Source organism: Trachurus trachurus (genome assembly GCF_905171665.1).
Source record: "Trachurus trachurus genome assembly, chromosome: 6".
NCBI classification, from domain to species: domain Eukaryota; kingdom Metazoa; phylum Chordata; class Actinopteri; order Carangiformes; family Carangidae; genus Trachurus; species Trachurus trachurus.
Window position 1 is genome coordinate 3,256,121 of NC_139897.1, and position 20,781 is coordinate 3,276,901.

At 40.0% G+C, this 20,781-nt stretch overlaps 2 protein-coding genes across 2 annotated transcripts; one reads left to right on the top strand and one right to left on the bottom strand.

Moving 5' to 3' along the window:
• Positions 1 to 340: 340 nt before the first annotated feature.
• Positions 341 to 6,691, bottom strand: gabarapl2 (GABA(A) receptor-associated protein like 2). The gene is made up of 4 exons (XM_083974234.1): positions 6,514 to 6,691; positions 5,295 to 5,350; positions 4,300 to 4,472; positions 341 to 919 (listed from the first exon to the last, which is right to left on the bottom strand). Exons 1-4 carry the CDS (start codon positions 6,545 to 6,547, stop codon positions 802 to 804), a joined length of 381 nt encoding a protein of 126 aa, XP_083830360.1. The 5' UTR covers positions 6,548 to 6,691; the 3' UTR covers positions 341 to 801.
• A 505-nt stretch (positions 6,692 to 7,196) lies between these two features.
• Positions 7,197 to 13,270, top strand: tmem231 (transmembrane protein 231). Its single transcript, XM_083972828.1, has 8 exons — positions 7,197 to 7,630; positions 7,769 to 7,935; positions 8,735 to 8,863; positions 9,523 to 9,666; positions 11,036 to 11,117; positions 11,237 to 11,342; positions 11,692 to 11,880; positions 13,084 to 13,270. The coding sequence occupies exons 1-7, from the start codon at positions 7,492 to 7,494 to the stop codon at positions 11,852 to 11,854; spliced, it is 930 nt and encodes a 309-aa protein (XP_083828954.1). The 5' UTR covers positions 7,197 to 7,491; the 3' UTR covers positions 11,855 to 11,880; positions 13,084 to 13,270.
• Positions 13,271 to 20,781: the final 7,511 nt, after the last annotated feature.

Sequence of the window (20,781 nt, forward strand, 5' to 3'; positions counted from 1 at the left end):
GCAGTGGAAACACGGCTCATGATGTAGCACAATAACCTTCAAGGAAAGTGTTAGAGTTCACAGATAGTCTGAACCTGGGTGGTGCTGATGTCTACTCATGGCAGCTACCAGTGAGCAACACTCAGAAACTGGTGCTGGTCCCTGACCCTGAGCAGGATGCAGCCTACAGTCATCCACCGCCACAACAGCCTCAGCTGCCTCAGCTGCCTTCTGTCTGTCACACGCCTGTTGTAGTGCTGAGTGTACCTGCGGGTTTTTTAAATGACACACACGATATGAAGAGCCATACAAATACAACCTAATGTGATTAATGATTCTCAGTCACATGATTATAGGATTTCTCTCTCATTCAAGCTCAACACAAACATCTGAGACAGAAACTAAAGCCTGTTTATGTGATGTGTGGTATGTGCATGTGTGTCAGAGCCTGAAATGAGCTTTGTCTTTTGTCTTTACTGATATTGATACTGAACTAATGATGACTGACATGCCAATAAAGTGTTATAATGAATTACTCTGCAATTATTACTCTTATCTTATGGCAGTGTTTAAGATATTTCTCTCCACAACTGACCTTTGAGCCTTATAATTATAACAAAAATACTGTTAACCGTCAAATTCAAACATTTCTTGACACTTTTGGTATCAAAACTCAAACTCATAAATTACTTTGCTTCATTTGCGTAACACATGTAAAGGCCAAAGTCTGAAAAATTGTGCACCAGCATATTTCGGGCCCTACTGTATGTGTGTGTGTGTTTGTGTGTGTGTGACAGAGAGAGACTGATATTCAGATAAGCATTAATCACATGTTGTATGAAAGGCTTTGCTGTAACCAAAGGTATTTTCTCCACTGTAGGCCACGTACAGGAAGCCGTCCTCATCCTTCTCCTTGTCGTAGAGCTGCCCCATAGTCAGACTGCAACACACACAAGGACAACTGGTCATATTTCATCTTTAATATGGTGCTGTGAGCACAGGCATGTATGCACAATGGATGCTGCACAAACAGTAGTCATAAACAGGAGCTGTGTTTTTCCAGGATAAAAAGCTCTGTGAAAGGATCTACATTAATATAATTATGAGTTACTTAGACTGGTAAGAGGTTGAGGCTGGAAAGAGGATACGTAAAGTGAAGTAGGCTACATGTTGGGGGAAAAAATGAACCTGACCCTGTGGTAATCAGTCTGCTTTGTATATTTTTAATAAAGTTCACCTTCATTGGTCTCAGAGGGAGGGAAAGGGTTAAAGCAGGATTAACACATTCATATGATAAATGATTACATAAGAATAAACATACTGAATGGTGAACATAATTCACCTTCCCTGGTCTGACATGAATGTGACATGAATATCTTAGTAGTAGCAGCAACATGATATTTGATATATAATAAATATCTACAGTACACCAGTTTAATTTAGATCATTGCACAGGTAGTAAGTACAGTAATGTGAGTTGTAACAATTCCTTCTAACAACAAATTATTTTCCACCATGTAAATATTCAATCTAAACTATCACCATTCTATGTAAATGGAGATAAACCTAATTAAAATATAATGATTCTTCACTTCAGGTGATTAGATATTAATGAAAATACAATTATCATTATCATATTTTATTTCTTGTCAACTTCAACAGTGGCACTAAGAGACTCTTTAATGTCTTTTAGTGTGACTGGCAGTCGTCTAATGTCATTACGTTGAAAGGCTGTTGGAGCAAAGTCTCCAACCACAAACAGCATCACAACAGGATCTGATTTCATGATCATTGTTACGGCCGAAAGGGTTTGGCCTTGTTTCTCTCTCCTTGCTTCCCTTACAGCTCCACCCAGGCCCGGATGGCAGAATGAGATCCACCTGGTCGGGCTTGAGAAACTAAAAGTCCTAGAGGCAGAGGCAGCGTGCATGGGGACTGCTGGGCTTGCCTTCCTCTCACCCTTATGTTTACTAAACCATTTCCTATTTTTATTAGTGTCTTTGTGTGGGTGTTTGGGGGTTGTCAGTTATACCCCTTAGGGCATAACAAGTCCAAGAGATTGTTGTTGGATATTTGATGAGTTTTGAGGGAAAGGCGAAAGTGCCATTCGCCTCCATTGTGTTCGCTGAGCAGCTCACGTCTCTGCCCGGCCGATCTAAAAACAGCTTCCACCGACAATTAAAGGTAATGAACCTACCCCTAAGACTATAGGGATTATGGCAATGGGCATTTGAGAAAATGTTGAACTATCCCTTTAAGAGCTGTAGATGTATTGATGCAATAGTACAATTCCAATAAAACAAAGCTGTGGGAAACAGGTCAGATTACTCATATGTACTGTAGGCCCTGTGTGTCATCAGCACAAACAAATAGGTGTGGCTTCCTCCTCTTTTCACATGAAGATCCATTACTGACACAGCACAGATGAACAGATAAACACACTGCACTAAAGTAGGTCTGAGCTTCACCACACAGCCTCAGAACCCCCTTCGCTGAGAGTTACACACCCACTAACAGGCTGACTGAGATATTGACAGGTCAACAAATTCAATAAGAATATCAGCACATAGGAATACAAACCTAAATACATCATACAAACAAACAATCCTGATACAGATAACCTGGAATGTTTTTGTAAAACATTGCATAACAAAACAAAACAAAAATCCAAATGCACTGGACACACCAAACACAATATTTTAGAGCAGGGAAACAAATGAACCTGTAAGTCTCAGTGATGGCCACAACAGCACAGCAGCCACACTCAGGTAAATGTTTCATTATAAGCAATGTTATTGGCAGTTTTTGACAGTGTAGTCATCTGTTTGAGGTGCACACATTTTAACCTGCTGTGTCAAATTTGCTACATTAATTCCATTAGCTCAAGTTATTTAATTGTCACAAGGTGAATGAATCGCTCTTTGAGTGACATTTGGGCTTATCCAAAAGCAGTTTCATGAAATCAATCGGCCCAGCAGGAAGACTTTGGAGAAATCAAATAAAACCCAAAAGTGCCCAAAGTGTGTCATGGCCATCTAACAGCTGCACATCCTAACACCTGGCTTAAATAAGAACTCAAGTGTTGCTACAGATGTGGCCATTGTCCTCATCATAATAATATTGTTAAATCTAAAGCCTTTGAAGTTAAAACATATCACATTCATCATTGGATTAACTGCAAAAGCACTTATGTGATCCATAAACCTGTATGCCAAACCTTTTACATTGGTCGTACTAAACACAGGCTACAAGATAGACTTGCACATACATTTACGAACATAGGTATGCAATCAGGATAGGCAACCAGGGAGACTATGGCTAAACATTTCAAAGAACACCATGGCAAAGACCCCTACTCTCTGTTGGCCATAGGCATCGACCATATCCCTGAGATAGATGAGGAGGGGACAGACAGAAATGTCTAAATGAAAAGGAGGCGGAATGGATTTCAACTAAAAGCTACAATGTATCCAGGAATTAATGGACTTTGATCTAAACCCTCTTTTTTATAAATATGAATTAATATCTCCCCCAGAGTTCCCCTGTATTGCTTCTTTTTGTTGTTTCTTTTTCTTTGTGTATATTCTATAAATAAGCGCATGTAATTTCTAGTTTTGAATGTAGTTTTTTTTCTTGTTCACTGGTAGAACTTTGGTATATATTGATGTATTGCCCCCTTAAATATATATTATTTGACCCAGTGTGTCTGCAGTAAACATGGTCACAATTTTTCCTTAAAGCACGATTACGATGACCGGACTATTTTTGCAGAACGTTAATCTGTCAAGGGGAAATTGACCTTTGAGGATATAAATTGTCATTGCTTAATTTTATCCTAATACAACTGAATAACTGGGTCATTATAAGAGTATGAATTTGTGAGTTAGAGCCAAAAATATGTTTTGTGACATCACAGTGACATTTGACCTTTCAACTACCAAATTCCAACCAGTTCATCTTGAGTCCAAGTGAATGTTTTAACCAAATTTGAAAGATGGATGTATGGATGGATGGATTATTCAAAACTTTTTTTTGCTACCCTGTTTCAAAACTGCTACAAACAGCAGTTTATCATCTCTAAATTATTTCAACATTGATTCTGAAAAACAAACAAATACAGCCATCAGCAAAAAAGCTGCACAGCATCTGAAAGTCCCTACATTGCATTTTACATTGTGCACCACCTGGGCCCCTTGGGAGAGAAGTTTGCTCTCGTTCCATGGCCCAAATAAAATAGTATAATGATACAGAATAGGAAAATACTTTGCTGTCAAGTTTTCACTGTCGTACTGCAGGATGTGGTGTTCTAGTGTTTCTCACCTGGATTGAGGGACGGTTTTGTCGACGAATAGGAAGATGGCTTTCTCTGAAGGCAGCTGGATGCGTTTCCTGATGATCCACATGAACTGGGCCACTGTGATGTCAGAGGGCACCAGATACTTCCTCTTATCAATGTCCACTATCTGAGAGCCAGAGACCTTCTCCACTATCACCTGAAGGAACAAACAGAAGGAGCTATTTGTTGATTTCGCTATCATCTATTTATTTGTTTTGAGTTTGGATTACTCAAATCAGTGTTTTTTTTTAATGATACCCTCTTATGAATTAAAACAAAAAAGAACAAGTGGTGGATCCAGCTTAAGACTAATGTTAAGCTACTGTAACAGTACATGCAATGCTCTCTGAATCATGTGGCATTGAGTTATAATTCTCAAGAAACACTGAACAAATACGCACACCATACATCCATCACATTTTAGTGTCCCCAGAAACACCTTTGTTGCAGCAGATGTGTTGTCAAATTTATGAATTTGTGTTTTGAATGTCTGTCTGAGTGTTTTCTTAAGTTGCAAAGTGTTGAGCCATTCGGGTCACCGCAGAAATTACAAGAACATTGGAAATACTGTATGTGGGTTGATGTAATAACTGGTTGATAACACTTTGTGTCCTGATTTACGGTATCATAACAATAGTAGGGCAACCTGAGACAACCCATCCACACCACTGCAGTGACTGTAGCTCTGGGGCTGCAGGTCCATTGCTCTGCTCGGAGTTAGACTAGTTAGAGAAGACTAGATAGTGGTGATGACAGTGAATTCAAAAGAGGAGTAGTCAGCCCAGTTGACTCATCATGGAGAAGCCCTAATTTTGCTGTTATGGAGTTTGTCATCGGGGTCACAGTATATGAACTGGTTTAAATCTCAGTCAATACCTCCCTTATCCTCTCTTCGCCTCCTATAACTACCCTTCACTCTCCTTTTCTTCGTACTCTCTGTCACTCTGTCCTCTGGACCACCCCCACCTCCTCCACTCACCGGTACTCTGTCAGGATATTTGTTTCGTATTTTGGCTGACTCCACACATCGGTGCTCTGAGGGGGAGACACAAAACAAACAGGAAGTCAGAGATTAAAGGGATGAGTGAGGTCTCTTGGGAGCCTCCTCTTGTACCTTACTGCCAAATACAGCCAAGCCCAGCCCATCACAGAGCCTGGTAGCGGGCCTTACTTTGTACAGTGTGCTTTTAATTTGAAAAATAAATCAATCAAATGAACAACCTTTATCAAGCGATGCTTAATACTTCTGAATGTATCATCATTATCACAGAGGAAAGACGGTTTATCTAACATGTGCGCAGGACCAGATGCAGCAGGCTGACACTGAGCAGAGGCCAGAGAGGGAAGGGTGAGCTGATGGGTGATGAGATGCTTTCATTAGCCCAGATAAGAGGCCTACTTTTAGAAACATCTCCACAGAACAGATAGAAGTGTGTCTTAAAAAAGGAGACTTGAGGTTATCCAAAGAGAATGTGTGAGCTGAGAGGAGTTTAAGAGCTTAGCATCAGAAATGATACCTATGACACCTATGACCATCTCTGAGCATTAAGAAAAATGAAAAACTCAATTCACAATTCAGGCAAATTAATATTTTCCCTTGGGGTCTCAAAATGATCATGACAGTGGAACATGTTATAAGCCTGAAACAAAAACTGAGGAAACACTTTTCTGTTCATCTTTGTGGTGCACTCACTCACTACCATCAACCACACTCACATGTCCCGGTTGGAAAATGAAATAGTGTCTTTAGTGAGAGACATACTGTAGGCCTAGTGTTTTGTCCAAATTAAGTAGTACACTGAAGCATCTAAGCAATGTCCAACCAGGAGGTTTAATAAAGGCCTGAGAAAACAACATGACATTCTCGTACTCTTGCATGCATTATGCAATGTCTCCATAAGACAGAAGAATGTGTGTCTCAGCCTGTGTTGAACCAGCAATGTTAAAGGTGAACCCCATTTTGCCAGCTGGTAATTTCACTTGCAGAAAGATCATGTTAGCGTTTGTTGCTAGGCATGCAAGGTTAACCATTGTGGGTTTACTACAGTTGTCAGTTGTTTTGGGCGCTGTGACAGCATGCATTTCTGCACCTATGTGGGATGACTTAGCAAAATCGATGCAGAGGAAGCAGAATAGAGAGCAGGATGCACGGCATGACAAGAACATCCCTGGTTTCATAACAATCCAAACCCCTTTACCGAGGGAATGGTCCTCCTTAAACATCCATTTCATCTTTGCTGGATCCCCGCACTGAGGCGTGATGGTGGCGTGGAGGAGCGGGCGTCTCAGTCTGCGGACACAGCCGGAGGAAGGTCCAAAAACACCAGGACAAAAGCGCTCAAAACAAAATGTCAACAGTATCTCTCTATGCGGGGAGCTTCCGACTGTCCGTCTAGCTGGGGGGTGACGTCACTGTCTGACAGAGGTGTGGCGGTGGCGGTGGTGATGGTGCTGCCTTCAGGTATTTCCGGAAACTATCCAAAAAAGTAAAATAAGAAAGGAAAAAGACAATCAGACCCACAATCATTTAGCATGAAAAAGGCTTCGTGTCAGCCGAAATACTGGAAGATTTCATATAGAATCATAGTAGGCTACAGATTCATAAAGCCTACTAAAAAAAAAAAAAAACTATTTCTGTCACGATGATCAACCAGATTCGTTTGAAGACAAGTTGTCACAAACAGTATTTGCAATGTCTTGCAAATACCGGTAACAACAGAAAATTACAAAAAATTACACATTAACCACAGTGATACAAAACCGAAAAAGCAGCAGCTCATTCAATCACCTCGACGGAATTCTTCCACTTTCACCGAGGTCCTGAATGCAACACGAGCGCTTCCACTGGCAGCCATGGTAACCGGGAGACGCTAAACTCATCTTAAATATGGCGCGGTGCATGATGCTTAGCTAGGAGGCTAATCTACATAGCATGTTAATGCGCTACGCTTTTCCTACAGAACACGGCGTACTCAACATCGATTGATGGATATTACTTAAACAAGGGTTAATCTGTTCATTTGGTATTTTTGTTTCCCCTAAGTGTTTGTTAACGTTAGCCTAACTGTTGCCTCTAGTCAGTTAGCATATATGCTATCTTGAACAGTAAGCTAGCTGGCTGACTTGATAACACAACACTGACAGTTGTTGAACGGACGTTGTTTACGTCGTTACCCATGGCTTTCTATGACGTCTACTCTCACCCGGCTTTGGTTCGATACAAGACGAGTGTTTGCACAAAAGCTACTCTCTTCCTTGTTGTGGTTTTGTGCCTAACATACATCGCACCTCTGCTGGTTGCTTACAGGAGCCAAGGTAAGTTAACGTTACAGCACTGAGCCAACATGACCGCTGCTACTGCTACTGTTGTTGGTGCTGAACGAGCAGGATATCCGACATGTGCCTGTAGCCTATGTTATCGCTTGCTTGCTATTAAATGTCACGTTATTTCAGGTTTCTGGGTAAAGAGAAGCACCTATGAGGAGCAGCCGGTGGTGAGGTTCCAGTACGAGGTTTTACTGGTGGCAGCAACCAGTTCTCGAGGAAATTACGTGGCCTGGAGCACCTTCCCCCATCTGAACAACATGCTGGGGGCCAACCTCCGCATCCCTGCTATCTCTGTGAGAAGATATTAGCTGTGCTTCAATCAAATGTCTCATATAAGTATCACTTTACGTGCCTTCATACCCCTTGAAATATTCCACAGTTTGTCACGTTACAATCACAAACTTAAATGTATTTTTATTGGGATTTTATGTGATAAAGTGATGGAGTGCATAATTGTGAAGTGGAGGGAATATGATACATGGTGTTAAAGTTTGTTTTTTTTTGGGGGGGGGGGGTGGGGGCAGAAGTTCACCTTCCAGCAGGACAACCACCGTAAACACACAGCCAGAGCTACAATGGACTGTTTTACAAAGTCTAGACCTGAATCCTACTGAGAATCTGTGGCAAGACTGTGGCTCTCCATCCAATCTGACTGAACTGGAGTTATTTTGCATAGAAGAATGGGCAAAAATGTCAGTCTGTAGATGTGCAAAGCTGGTAAAAGACTTGCCGCTGTAATTGCAGTGAAAGGTGGTTCAACAAAGTATTAACTCAGGGGGTCTGAATCCATATGCATGCGGCATGCCACACTTTTAAGATTTTTATTTGTAAAAACAACATGAACACCACGTATCATTTTCCTTCCACTTCACAATTGACTACTTTGTTTTGAGCGATCACATAAAATCCTAATAAAATACATTTAAGTTTGTAGTTGTAGTGTGACAAAATGTGGAAAAGTTCAAAGGGTAATACTTTTGCAAGGCACTATATTGCTGTTTTAACACTGTCAGTTACACAGACACGTCTTTAATTGGATTCCTTGTATACTATTCTGTGTATATTTTTTGTGTGGGATAACTTGCACTGTAGGTGAGAGAAGAGGATCAAAACCAAGATGGGAAGTTGGACCTCCTGAATTTTCAACTGCAGTTACCCCTAAAACCAGAGGAACAGGTGTACAGCATCCAGCTGCTGCTCACCTTCAGCTACCAGCTCTTTGTACGTACTACACTGCAATGCACAGTGTCTGTCTCTCCAGTGCATCATGTGCCTGAACAACCATTAAAAAAGCTGCACACTCCACCAGATGCTAGGAAGTTATTTCAGTCAACTTAAACTCAGTTGAAATTCAGGTCTTGTTGTAGCTAATACTACTGAAATTACAGTCAGTGATTAAGTCATGAAGTCAGTGTGTTTTGGTTTAATCATTGCTACATTATTACTTTGTCCTGTTGAAGTCTGGCTTCACATTCACAATCCCTTGTTGCCCATGTAAATTGTGTAAATGTCATATTATGCATAAATGTTCAACTTGTGGGCTAATAGGGGGATTGTCAAAATATTGCATTATGATTCACATCCATGTCTTCTCATAAACAGCTATTGCACTGATTCAGGGACAGAAATGCATTGCACCAGAGTTATACAACATTGGCTCCTAGCCAGTTTTATTTACTGTATGAACAGCTATTACTGTATACTATGTATCAGTTTTAAATTCCTAGCTGTAGTACAGTGTGCTTGCATTGCCTCAGGACTGAGCCACGGTTCTGTCCTGTGTGTATGCTAGCATGGCAGCACTGACTGCCATCTGCAGTGGGATATCAGGCAATTTTCCAACTAAAGCAAAGCATATTTTTCCCCCTGTGTTCTCCCAGCGGATGTCCACAGTGGTGATGCAGAGCCTGGCCTATGCGCAGCACTCTTCTTCTGTCCCTGGAGCTAAACTGTTCATCAGTGGAGACCTGAGGCTGAAGCAGAGGACACCCCTGCCCCATCGGGGACTGTACAACATTTACAATGTGAGAGGACACAGACACATGGTCTTTATGTATGTCCACCTCTCCTCTCTCTCTCTCTCTCTCTCTCTCTCTCTCTCTCTCTCTCTCTCTCAGTGTCTCCTTTTACTGTTTGTGCCAACTAAATTAAATCAGAGCCCTTTCCACCTATGAATAGTATGTAATAGTATTCTATTGATATACACTCAGACTATTAAAGAGGAACTATGCAGGCTTTTTAGCTTAAAGCAGAAGTAAGCGGAATATTTGTGTTAATATAAGTCTTAAATAGTTCTATCTTCCGACAGCAATCACTTACATAGAGTGTTTGGTCTGAAACACGGGTCTGTCAGTCACTCTGCTCTGCTGTAAGCCGAGGAGAAAACTTTCCTTGTATCCTACAACCTTTATCCAATGAGGAGAGAGAACGGCATAAAGGGGCGGTCCTCTCTGTGTGTGCAGCCAAGGGATGCGCGTGAATGTGGTGACGAGGACCAATAGATCCATGACGAGGGCGGGGGCTGCTAACTCCATCGGCTGACAAGAAGTTAGCCAAAACCACCAGATCGCTTACTTCTGCTTTAACTATGCTACATTTTCAGTAATTATGATGAGTAATTACGATGACATAAATAAATGACTTACAACTTGTTACGAGGGAGAATGGAGGCTCTCTGCCTTCCTTCGAAAACCAACCTTGCAAGATCAGTGCCTCTGACCTGGTGTCCCAGCTCTCGTCTCTGTGGCACTGTGACACATACGCGCCCCACAACCTATAATCTCTTGTTTATGACAAATAAGACTACGCAAATATGCATGTCCATATATAACGTAACGTTAGCCATTGCTTTCTTTACGACTTCATTAAAAAGCGTTAAAAAGCTTGCATAGTTCCCCTTTAAGGACTCATGATCCCAGGATGGAGCAAAGCCTGGCAGATAACTGCAGCCTAGCACAAAGCCGAATGCATGAAAAAATGCTCAACAAAGAAAATCAGATAGTACTCAGCCAGGAATGGTTGCAGCAGCAGCAGTAGCAGGGATGGTTACACACAGAAAATGGACACTCTGAACTTATTTTAAAATCTCAGAGCTGCAAATTGCTGTATCTTGTATTTTTGGCATCTCTGTCAAATCTTCCTTCACTAACATGATAACTGTTTTCAGATTCAGCGAGGCATGAGGCCCCTGAATATCTACAATTAAGCACAAGACAAAGACTAACACTGTTTGCAATTTTAGGATCAAATACCACAATTTAGCATACCAGTATGTGCAATTTCATTCAAGCCCTCATAATAATGACAGTACAAACATTTCACCGCAGTATACTACCACATTTCTCTTAAATTAAAGTATTTTTCTGTTTGTTTTTCCTCTGTATTGGTGCCCAGGTGTCAGTGATTGATGACTCCAGCCCTTTTGCGAGTGCTTATGACCTTGACAGCATAATCAGGAGCTACCAGAGCAGAAACTGTAAGTTAACAAAGGTTGTTATTTTGTTGTCTGTGTTATTAAAACCAGATTCAACTTCAGTTGAACCACAGCTTATCCTACAGCATCACACTTCTGTTGCTTTCTTTTTCCTACCACAGTGACCACAGTGCTGTCCTGTCCCATGCCAGTCTGGACGATGGGACGTGCCGCTGACTCTCCCTTTGAGCTTAACGCTGAGATCCGTTACCCCATGGAGGTCATTAGATATCCTTTGATAAATACAGGAAAGTGGGTTTGTTTTAACAAAGGACAGTTAGTTAACAGGACAGGACTTATATAGTGCAAAATGCCACAATGCTTTCATTTCACAGTCATTTCAATTATTCTGATAATATTATGCAGTCTGTTTTCTTTGCTTTGAGCACAGTGATTAGTCTGGTGATGACATTGAATGCTAAACTGAAATCTACAAACTGGGTTTATCATACATTCTGTATTGTTTCTCATTATCATCAATGTCTTTGAGCTTGTCTTAAAAACAGTTGTAAAATGCAAAAGTTTGGTCTGATCTGTGAAGTTTCCTTTATCATTTTTCCTTAACCTTTCCCTCCACCTATCGCCCAGGCTTTTGGGAAACCATCAAATTTGCCTGGATCCAGTACGTCAGCGTCCTCCTCATCTTCCTCTGGGTCTTTGAACGTATCCAGAGATTTGTTTTCCAGAACCAGGTTCTAACCACGGTGCCCATCCCAGTGGCAAAACCTCACCTGTCGTGATTCAGTAGCAGTGGTTGCACCTTCAGGTATTCAAGAGCCTACACTGACACAAAATAAACACAAACTAAATTTAAATACCATGACGGAACAGGTCTTGAAATGTTAACAACTCTTTTTACTCGTAACTCCCTGTTGTTTAGTTAGAGTTGGCACGAAACATGTTGTTTCGTTCTTGAAATGAATGACAGTGCAGATGTTGATGTGTCTGACTTTATGGTGCGACAGCGTTAGATAGAAAATAAATTAAACCTCAGACTGATGGAGTCATTAGCCAGGTTTACATGTGCATTTTTCCTACAATCTGATTAAAATTATTCTGATTTGAAATTCCAACTTCACTGTTTACATGGACGCGAAATTAGGTGATCCAATTAAAACGTGCATCAAGCAGTTAATGCGAATAAATTCACTGTGATGCGTGCCGCGGTGAAGTTTTGGCAGTCAAATTTGTTGAAAACAGTAGTAGAAGAAGCTTTTCCTTCCGTAAACAAATGCTGTCAAATTGCTCCTTCACTCGTCCCTCTCCCCGTGCTTTCCTTCTCTCTCTATGTGCCTGTTGCCTCCTCTGATCAAAATGGACCTATATCGTGTGCTGCAAACGTTTCTGGTTTTCTCTTTAATTAAGCCGCAAGCACAGGAGTTTATACTTCTCCTGCAGTCTATGCGAGGGAGTAGGCTACAGCAGGACTCTCACATAACAGCAACGGTTCATTTTGTGCCTCTTCCACCACCAAAAACCAGGAGCCAGTGGATGAAAATCACAAGTAGAGACTGGTGGGAGAAAGTTTACTTACCAGGAGTGGAAACAAAATACTTTGATCAGATTAACCGTTTTACATGGATCTTGATCCAAAAATCGAGCAGCATAAACCACTATCTTGATCTGAAAGAAATGTATTTCCAAATGAGCCTGTCATTTTAAAATCAACATGTTTACATGATGCAGTTTTATTCAGATTGGCATTTATTCTGATTTTATTTGGATCATTTGTGACCATGTAAACATGGCTACTGAAAGCACCTCATCAACATATTTTGTTATTTATTTCTGTCATCATTGTACAAGTTAAGAACTCACACCATCTGTCTCAGCTTGTTTCCATATGTTGCGTTGTTGTCCTGTATCACTGTTTGTTGACTGTCTAAAAGTGTATGCACACAATAACTTGCTTGTATTTTTACAAACACACTGAGAGACACACACTGATTTATCCTTTCACCTTTTCCAGGACAGGTTTCTACACAGACCCTCCCCTTTCTGGACCTACAACTGGCTCATGGCATCCAAAATGCATTTCTTCTTTTTCTGCAGTTTGAAGAAATAGAAATTTATAAAAACTATAAATACTTTTTTTCAAATATTTGTACTAGTTGTATGTTCATGACCATCAATGACTGTAGTCAAAAAATGTATTTGTTGATGTGCTCATTTATTTTTATATTGTTCGTAGCTTTATGATGAATGAATAATAAATGATTTGTATGTTTTAATATTTTGTATCTTCTTTAGTCAACAAGACTTTTATTTATCTGGATTGTGTACTTTCTTCTTTTGATTTTTCATAACTTAAGAAATTTTTTAGTAATTTACACCAATTAAACCTGATTGACTTCTCTTGTTTATCCATCCATTTATCAGCTGTGTAAGCTGAGGGTGGAGTAGACTCTGGACAGGTCGCCAGTCTATCACAGTGCTGACACATAGAGAATTGCACAACCTCACACACCCACATTCACACCTAATAATAATAATAATAATAATAACAACCCGTATTTATATAGCGCCTTTCAAAATACCCAAGGCGATTTACATAGATAGATAGATAGATGAGATAGATACATAGAAAACTTTATTGATCCCGGGGAAACTACTTTGCCACCAGTAAAAACACATACATCCACTTAACAAACAATATAAACATACCATTGCACAAAACCAGCTGTATTGACATGATTAGGACAGAGTACTCAAAAACAATGTAAGATAAATAAATAAGTATACACCTCCAGAAGGTAAAAAAAACGGCAAACAACCACTGGTTAGTGATTGCTGTTTAACTGCTGCAGGAACAAAGGAGCGTCTGAGTCATTGAGCATGAGCAGGGGTGCAGGCAATTTTAAATGGCTAATCAACCGCAAAAATCGCACATCTTTGGACTGTGAGAAAACACAGAAGCCTAAATGGAGGTGGAAGAGATGTGGTGGGTGGAGACCGGTCTCTTCACCCGTAGGACAGTGAGATCAGGCCCGGCTCTAGCCATTTTGGTGCCCTAGGCGAGATTACTCCCAGGCGCCCCCCCCCCCAACAATGATCAATAATGATTACAATGATAATGTAGCAGTGTATCTGCATGTCCCCTCTGACCCCGAGATACACAACTTGCACAACAATTAGTAAAATGTCATTAAGTAAATCCTGGGTGAAGACATGAAAAAAATTAGTCTACAGTCATGAGAATAACCTGTTGTGATGCTTGAAATGGGTATACGAAAGTCTTAGCTTCACAAAAGCAGTGGAATATACTGTCTGAATAAAGGCTAATAGATATGTGTGGAAAACAAGTTAAAATGAAATTTTGTTGAATTGCTTTTTGAGCATAAATGTTATCTGTCATTCTATTTTCACCAAATGTCTCAAATGTAAAACTAAAAGAAGCTAAATATTGACTTCACATTACATTTCTAACTTCATGAGATGTGTGTAGCCCTAAATGAGAAATTAGCTTTTTTTCTCCAAACAAAATATCAACTAAACAGACAAAAAACACAACATTTACAATATTTAACCTATATAATGTACCCTCCATGTGTTGTCACTGTGGTGCTGTTTGAGAGGTAAAAAAGAAAAAAGAATGGTTTGTGAGCTCAACAGGTCTGTATACAGAGCTGGAGCTGTGGCCCTGCTGTCTGAGCAGGCTGAAGTCTCAACTCTCTTCTTTTTTCAGTATCTTCCTCATCTAATGAATCAAAACTTTCAGCCTCTGAAGCACCTTCATCCTCCTCACTGCTTCTCTCTCTCCTAATAGTCCAGGCAAAATAGCGTTTTACGACAGACTAATTGTCACAGAAGGTTTTTCACCATACATCATTTCTATGAGGTGTCTAGAACAACATACTAAAAGTCCTAAGAAATCCTAGTTGGGGAAATACGTTTAATTCGCATCATCATTTACTGTATAAAGTCTATGGTGCCGACAACAATACACCCCAATGGGGTTATTTTTTCCCTTTACTCCTATCACAATGAAACTTTACATGATGAAAGTATCCATGAAATGTAAATTTTTTTGTATTACAAGTTTCTTTGAAAATGAATTTGAATATGCAAATGAGCCTCACACTAATCAAATATGCCGAAAATACACCCGAATAGGCTTATTTTTTTCCTTTACTCCTACCACAATGAAACTTTACACAATGAAAATAGACATTAAAAGTAACATATTTTGTATTACAAGTTTCTTTGAAAATGAATTTGAATATGCAAATGAGCAATACACTAATGGAATATGCCCAAAATACACCCGAATAGGCTTATTTTCTTCCTTTACTCCTACCACAATCACACTTCACACAATAAAAGTATACATGAAAAGTAACATTTCTGTATTTCAAGTTTCTTGGAAAATTAATTTTAAATATGTAAATGAGCTCAACACTAATTGACTTATGGTCAAGAAGCCATAAAGCCACAAGCAGCAACAGGGGCCAAATAACTAACACATTCATGTCCATTCAATAAGTTAACCTATGCACTGAGTGCTGTCACTTGCCACACTTGACTTATTCATACACACATGTCACTTGCCACACTTAAAAGACCTATATTGACCTTAAGAATTAATTGCACAGTCTTGTCTCCAGTTGCTTTCTAAACTTTTTTTTTTTTTTATTAGCGAACAAGCCTTACCTAACGACTTACCTCCCAGTTTGCAGAGAACATCAGATGAAAGTCAGAATTCATCAAAGTCGTTTCAACGACTGTGTGTGATGTTATATTAAATATGCTGTTATGTTCAACAACATATGAGCGGGACTAAGAACTAAGTTATTCTGCCCCTGTTTTTGCTGCTTGCGGCTTTATGGCTTCTTGACCATAAGTCAATTAGTGTTGAGCTCATTTACATATTTAAAATTAATTTTCCAAGAAACTTTAAATACAGAAATGTTACTTTTCATGTATACTTTTATTGTGTGAGTAAGTTTTATAAGTGTGATTGTGGTAGGAGTAAAGGAAGAAAATAAGCCTATTCGGGTGTATTTTGGGCATATTCCATTAGTGTATTGCTCGTTTGCATATTCAAATTCATTTTCCAAGAAACTTGTAATACAAAAATTTTTACTTTTAATGTCTACTTTCATTGTGTAAAGTTTCATTGTGGTAGGAGTAAAGGAAAAAAAGAAGCCTATTCGGGTGTATTTTGGGCATATTTGATTAGTGTAAGGCTCATTTGCATATTCAAATTCATTTTCAAAGAAACTTGTAATACAAAAGATTTTACATTTCATGGATACTTTCATCATGTAAAGTTTCATTGTGATAGGAGTAAAGGAAAAAAATAGCCCCATTGGGGTGTATTGTTGTCGGCACCATAGACTTTATACAGTAAATGATGATGCAAATTAAACATATTTCCCCAACTAGGATTTCTTAGGACTTTTAGTATGTTGTTCTAGACACCTCATAGAAATGATGTATGGTGAAAAACCTTCTGTGACAATTAGTTCTATTTTGGGGTCCAAAATGAGCTAAATTGCCTGGACTATAACGATTCTGTGAGTTCGAAGCGCTGCTGTTCTTTTGATTGACAGGTCGTCAAGGGCGGCGTAAAATGACCGAAATATAAACAAAAACATATCGAGACGGTCGCGCAAACGAGCTGGCATTTGAGCCGACTTTGAGGATTAATGCAACCAAGTATCCACACATCTAATTAAAAATGTGGCGTTTCTAACAAGAAAACGGCTTGAAAGCATTCCTACTGCAGACAGGTACCTCTGCTGTGTGTGTGACTGCGGGGAGAGCGGAGGGCAGTACCAATGGGCATGTGGGGGAGAGAGAGGGGGGCGACTTAGTAAGTAATGTTGTAACATATTATATTATTACTTTTATAGGTATTGCTTTGCATCTAAATTAACGTGTGGTTATTTTTTGTATTAAGAAATAATAGTACCAACTAGTTATAAAAATAGTTAAAGTTACACTTTTTTTTCTTTCCCATTTGTGGCGCTGGCGCCCCCTGGATGGACGGCGCCCTTAGCATTTGCCTATACGGCCTATGCCACGGGCCGGCCCTGAGTGAGATGGTGGTGGCTGGGATGCCCTTGTTTGCATTTTCTGCTCAAGACACTTCTGATCTGCATGATGGAGTTCAAAAACAGCTCTGGAGGAGTTGTACTCAAGTAGAGACAGTCACCTAAATTTTGTAACAAAAAAGTGTGTGTGTGTTTATGTCAACAACATCAGGAAAAGCGGCTCTGGCTGCACTGTTCAGGACTTTATACGGGTGACGTAGTGATGATCCTGTACAGCAGCTGGTACAGTGCAGTTCAAGGTCAACTGGCTCAGTCCTGACTGGTCTGCCTTCTCAAATTTGAATTTTGGGTGAACTATTCTTTTAAAGGGACAACGAGTAGTTTGTATTTGGTTATAAAAAAGTCTCACCTTAATATGGATGAATCTACGTTACCCACACTTGTTAATGAGTCCATTTTCGATAAATATATTGTTTTGTCTCTATCGTTATTTTGTTATTATTATTAGTGGTGGAAATGCTGGGTGAGCTGACCAGCGTTTTTCTACTTTCAGTTTCACGGACGAATCGCCGTTTATGGTCGGAACTATGACGGTATCTGATCATCTTCGAACCTCCGACTTTCATTCTTGATGAATGAAAACATTCTTGGCAAGACGCCCAGTCCAAGAATTTCACCATGCGCGCAGAGGCTCATGGGAAATAGTGTGAAAACACTTGGCTTTCCAAAACTCCTCGTTGTCCCTTTAAAGAAGAAGAGGGTTAAAGAGAGAGAGAGTGATGGTGGGTATAGAAGAGGCCATGGGTGATGTATCTGGGACCCTCTTCCAGTTTATCTGACGAGCCGGAGGAATCTCCTCAGCAGAGATCTCTTCTTTGGTTTTCGCTGAAGTTCCCTCATCTGATCCTTCAGAGAGAAGGGCTATTTTAGCCGTGGCTTCCTCAATAAATCTTCCTCTTTGTTCTCTCTGGTCTTCTGCAGCTTGTTTGATGTTCTTCAGAGACTCCATGAGGGAGGACTTTTCTTCAAATCACTGGTGTTTTTGTTTTTTTGGTCTCGTCATAGATGCTGTGCCTCCATCATCATGAAGTAGTTCTGGTCCTCCAGATGTTCCATCCTCATCTCCTTGTTGTCTTCAATGATGAGTTTATAATCGTGCACAGAAGTCGGATCCATACCAGGGTCAGGTTGTATGTCAGTTTTAGGTGGAACAGGCAGAGACAGATGCATCTCTGCTTCCACAGGTTTTGATGATGGAGTTTACCTCTTTCTCCATTAGTAGTGTTGATGGAGAGAGAGACACATTTGTCTTTGTGGCAGTCTTTCCTGCAGACTGAGCTGATGTTTCCACTGCAGCCTGCCGTGGCACCACAGTCAGCCCATAGCCAAAGCTGACTGTGTGATGATGATGATGATGATGATGATGATGATGATGATGATGATGATGATGATGATGATGATGATGGCGACTTCTTTTTCTTGTCTTTCTTTGGTCCCTTCCTCACCTGATGTCTTTTTGGTGGTATTGTCCCACTGTGGAGTGAAGGGAAGTCTGTCTCGTCCAGTATGTTCTGGGATGTTTTGGTCAACAACCTGTTGGGATTGTGTATTGCAATACACATGTATATTGTTGAGCTTAGTAATACCATTTGATAAAAAAAAAATAAAAAAAATCAGTGGTTAGAAACCCATTAGCTTGAGCAGGTAAGCAGTAAATCCTTAACCTTGAACTTTTCTGTCAGTGACATTTCTCTGTTCTTGGCTCCATTCTTAATCCTTAAGCCTTGTTAATGTGTCAAGTTCCCATGATCACACCACACACCACCCACCTTCAGCAGACCTTCACCAGGTCTTATGGAAAAATATTAAGCAAACAATCCAAAATTCAGTTGACATGCAAATAGACCAAGGACAGATTCACCAGCAAAATGTGATTAGAAAAAAAAATCTGTAGAGTAAAACTTTGTTTTAAGAATTGATTAGAGAGTTGTCACTGATTCTCCTGAACAGATTTCTTTGGCTGTGACTGCAAAAGAGCTTTCACCTCTGGTTTTTAGCTTTGCTTCAGGAATAACTCTGGTCAAGGATCTCAGGATTCAAGCTGGGTCACTGCTATTGTTGTGTGCTGTATACAAATTCCTAATATTATAAGTGGACTAAAGAATGTTTACTGGGAGTCATGCCAGTTCAAATAGGTCAATTTAATGGACGCGTTTCAATCACAGTATCCGAGGGAGTTTCGTTGTTGTGAGATGTGTAGTGGTGTGGCTCAGGTTGGAGAGGTGGGGTCTAGTCTAGACAAAAACACTGGGGCGACCTTTTGAGATTTACCCACTCTGGGACCCAAAAGGTTTTCAGATAGCTTCAGACACTGCACACACACTACATAATCACTACAGTCTTCTACCCTCAGGCCAGAGATACAGATCCCTTACTTTTAAAACCAAGAGAGCCATGACAAGTTTCATTCCATCATCGATCAGACTATTGAATAGCTGACCTGGCTTGGCTTGGGTGTGTGTGTGTGTGTGTGTGTGTGTGTGTGTGTGTGTGTGTGTGTGTGTGTGTGTGTGTGTGTGTGTGTGTGTGTGTGTGTGTGTGTGTGTGTGTGTGTGTGTGTGTGTGTGTGTGTGTGTGTGTGTGTGTGTGTGTGTGTGTGTGTGTGTGTGTGTGTTTGTGCCTCCTCTCTTTTTAACATTGACTTTGTATTTCTAACTTTTTCTTAACATGTATGTACTTATCTGTTTATTTATCTTGTTTTAAACCTGCACTGACGCTTTTACACAAATGAAGTTCCTAACGGAAAAATAAAGTTCTTTGAATTGAATTGAATTGAATTGAATTTAAAAAAAATACAGTTCTAGGGCTCCCAAAACACTGTATCTATGTGGATGAAACCTAATAAATATATATATATACAGTACAGGCCAAAAGTTTGGACACACCTTCTCATTCGATGCGTTTCCTTTATTCTCACTGAAGGCACCAAAACTATGAATTAACACATGTGGAATTAACAAAAAAAGTGTGAAATAACTGAAAACATGTCTTTTCTTCTTTGTCTTCTCTTTCTTCTTTTCTTCTTCCTCTCCTTCTTCCTCCTCCTCCTCTATCTCTGCCCCCACCAATTCTAGTTTCGTCAAAGTAGCCACCCTTTGCTCTGATTACTGCTTTTTGCTCTTGGCATTCTCTTGATGAGCTTCAAGAGGTGAACCTGACCTGAAGATGGTTTTCACTTCACTGGTGTGCCTTGTCAGGGTTCATTAGTGGAGTTTCAGTGAGAATCTACAATGTAAATAGTCATGAAAATAAAGGAAATGCATTGAGTGTGTCCAAACTTTTGGCCTGTACTGTATATATATGTGTGTTTCATCTGTATATATATATATATATATATATATATATATATATATATATATATATATATATATATATATATATATACTGTATATTGCGGATACTCCAAAACTTGTATCCGGACGGCCCTATTCATGTGAATGGTAATGTTTGTGTGCTGTTCAAAATTGTTGTCAAACCAAAACCAAACCAAACCAAAAGTCTGGTGTTGAGGTTGTCAAGTCTTTCTATGCAGTGACTGAGCACCATGCTGTTCACATTTTTGCAGCACTTCTGAGGCCAGAGCCATGGTTTTCATTTCCACCCTCCTCCTC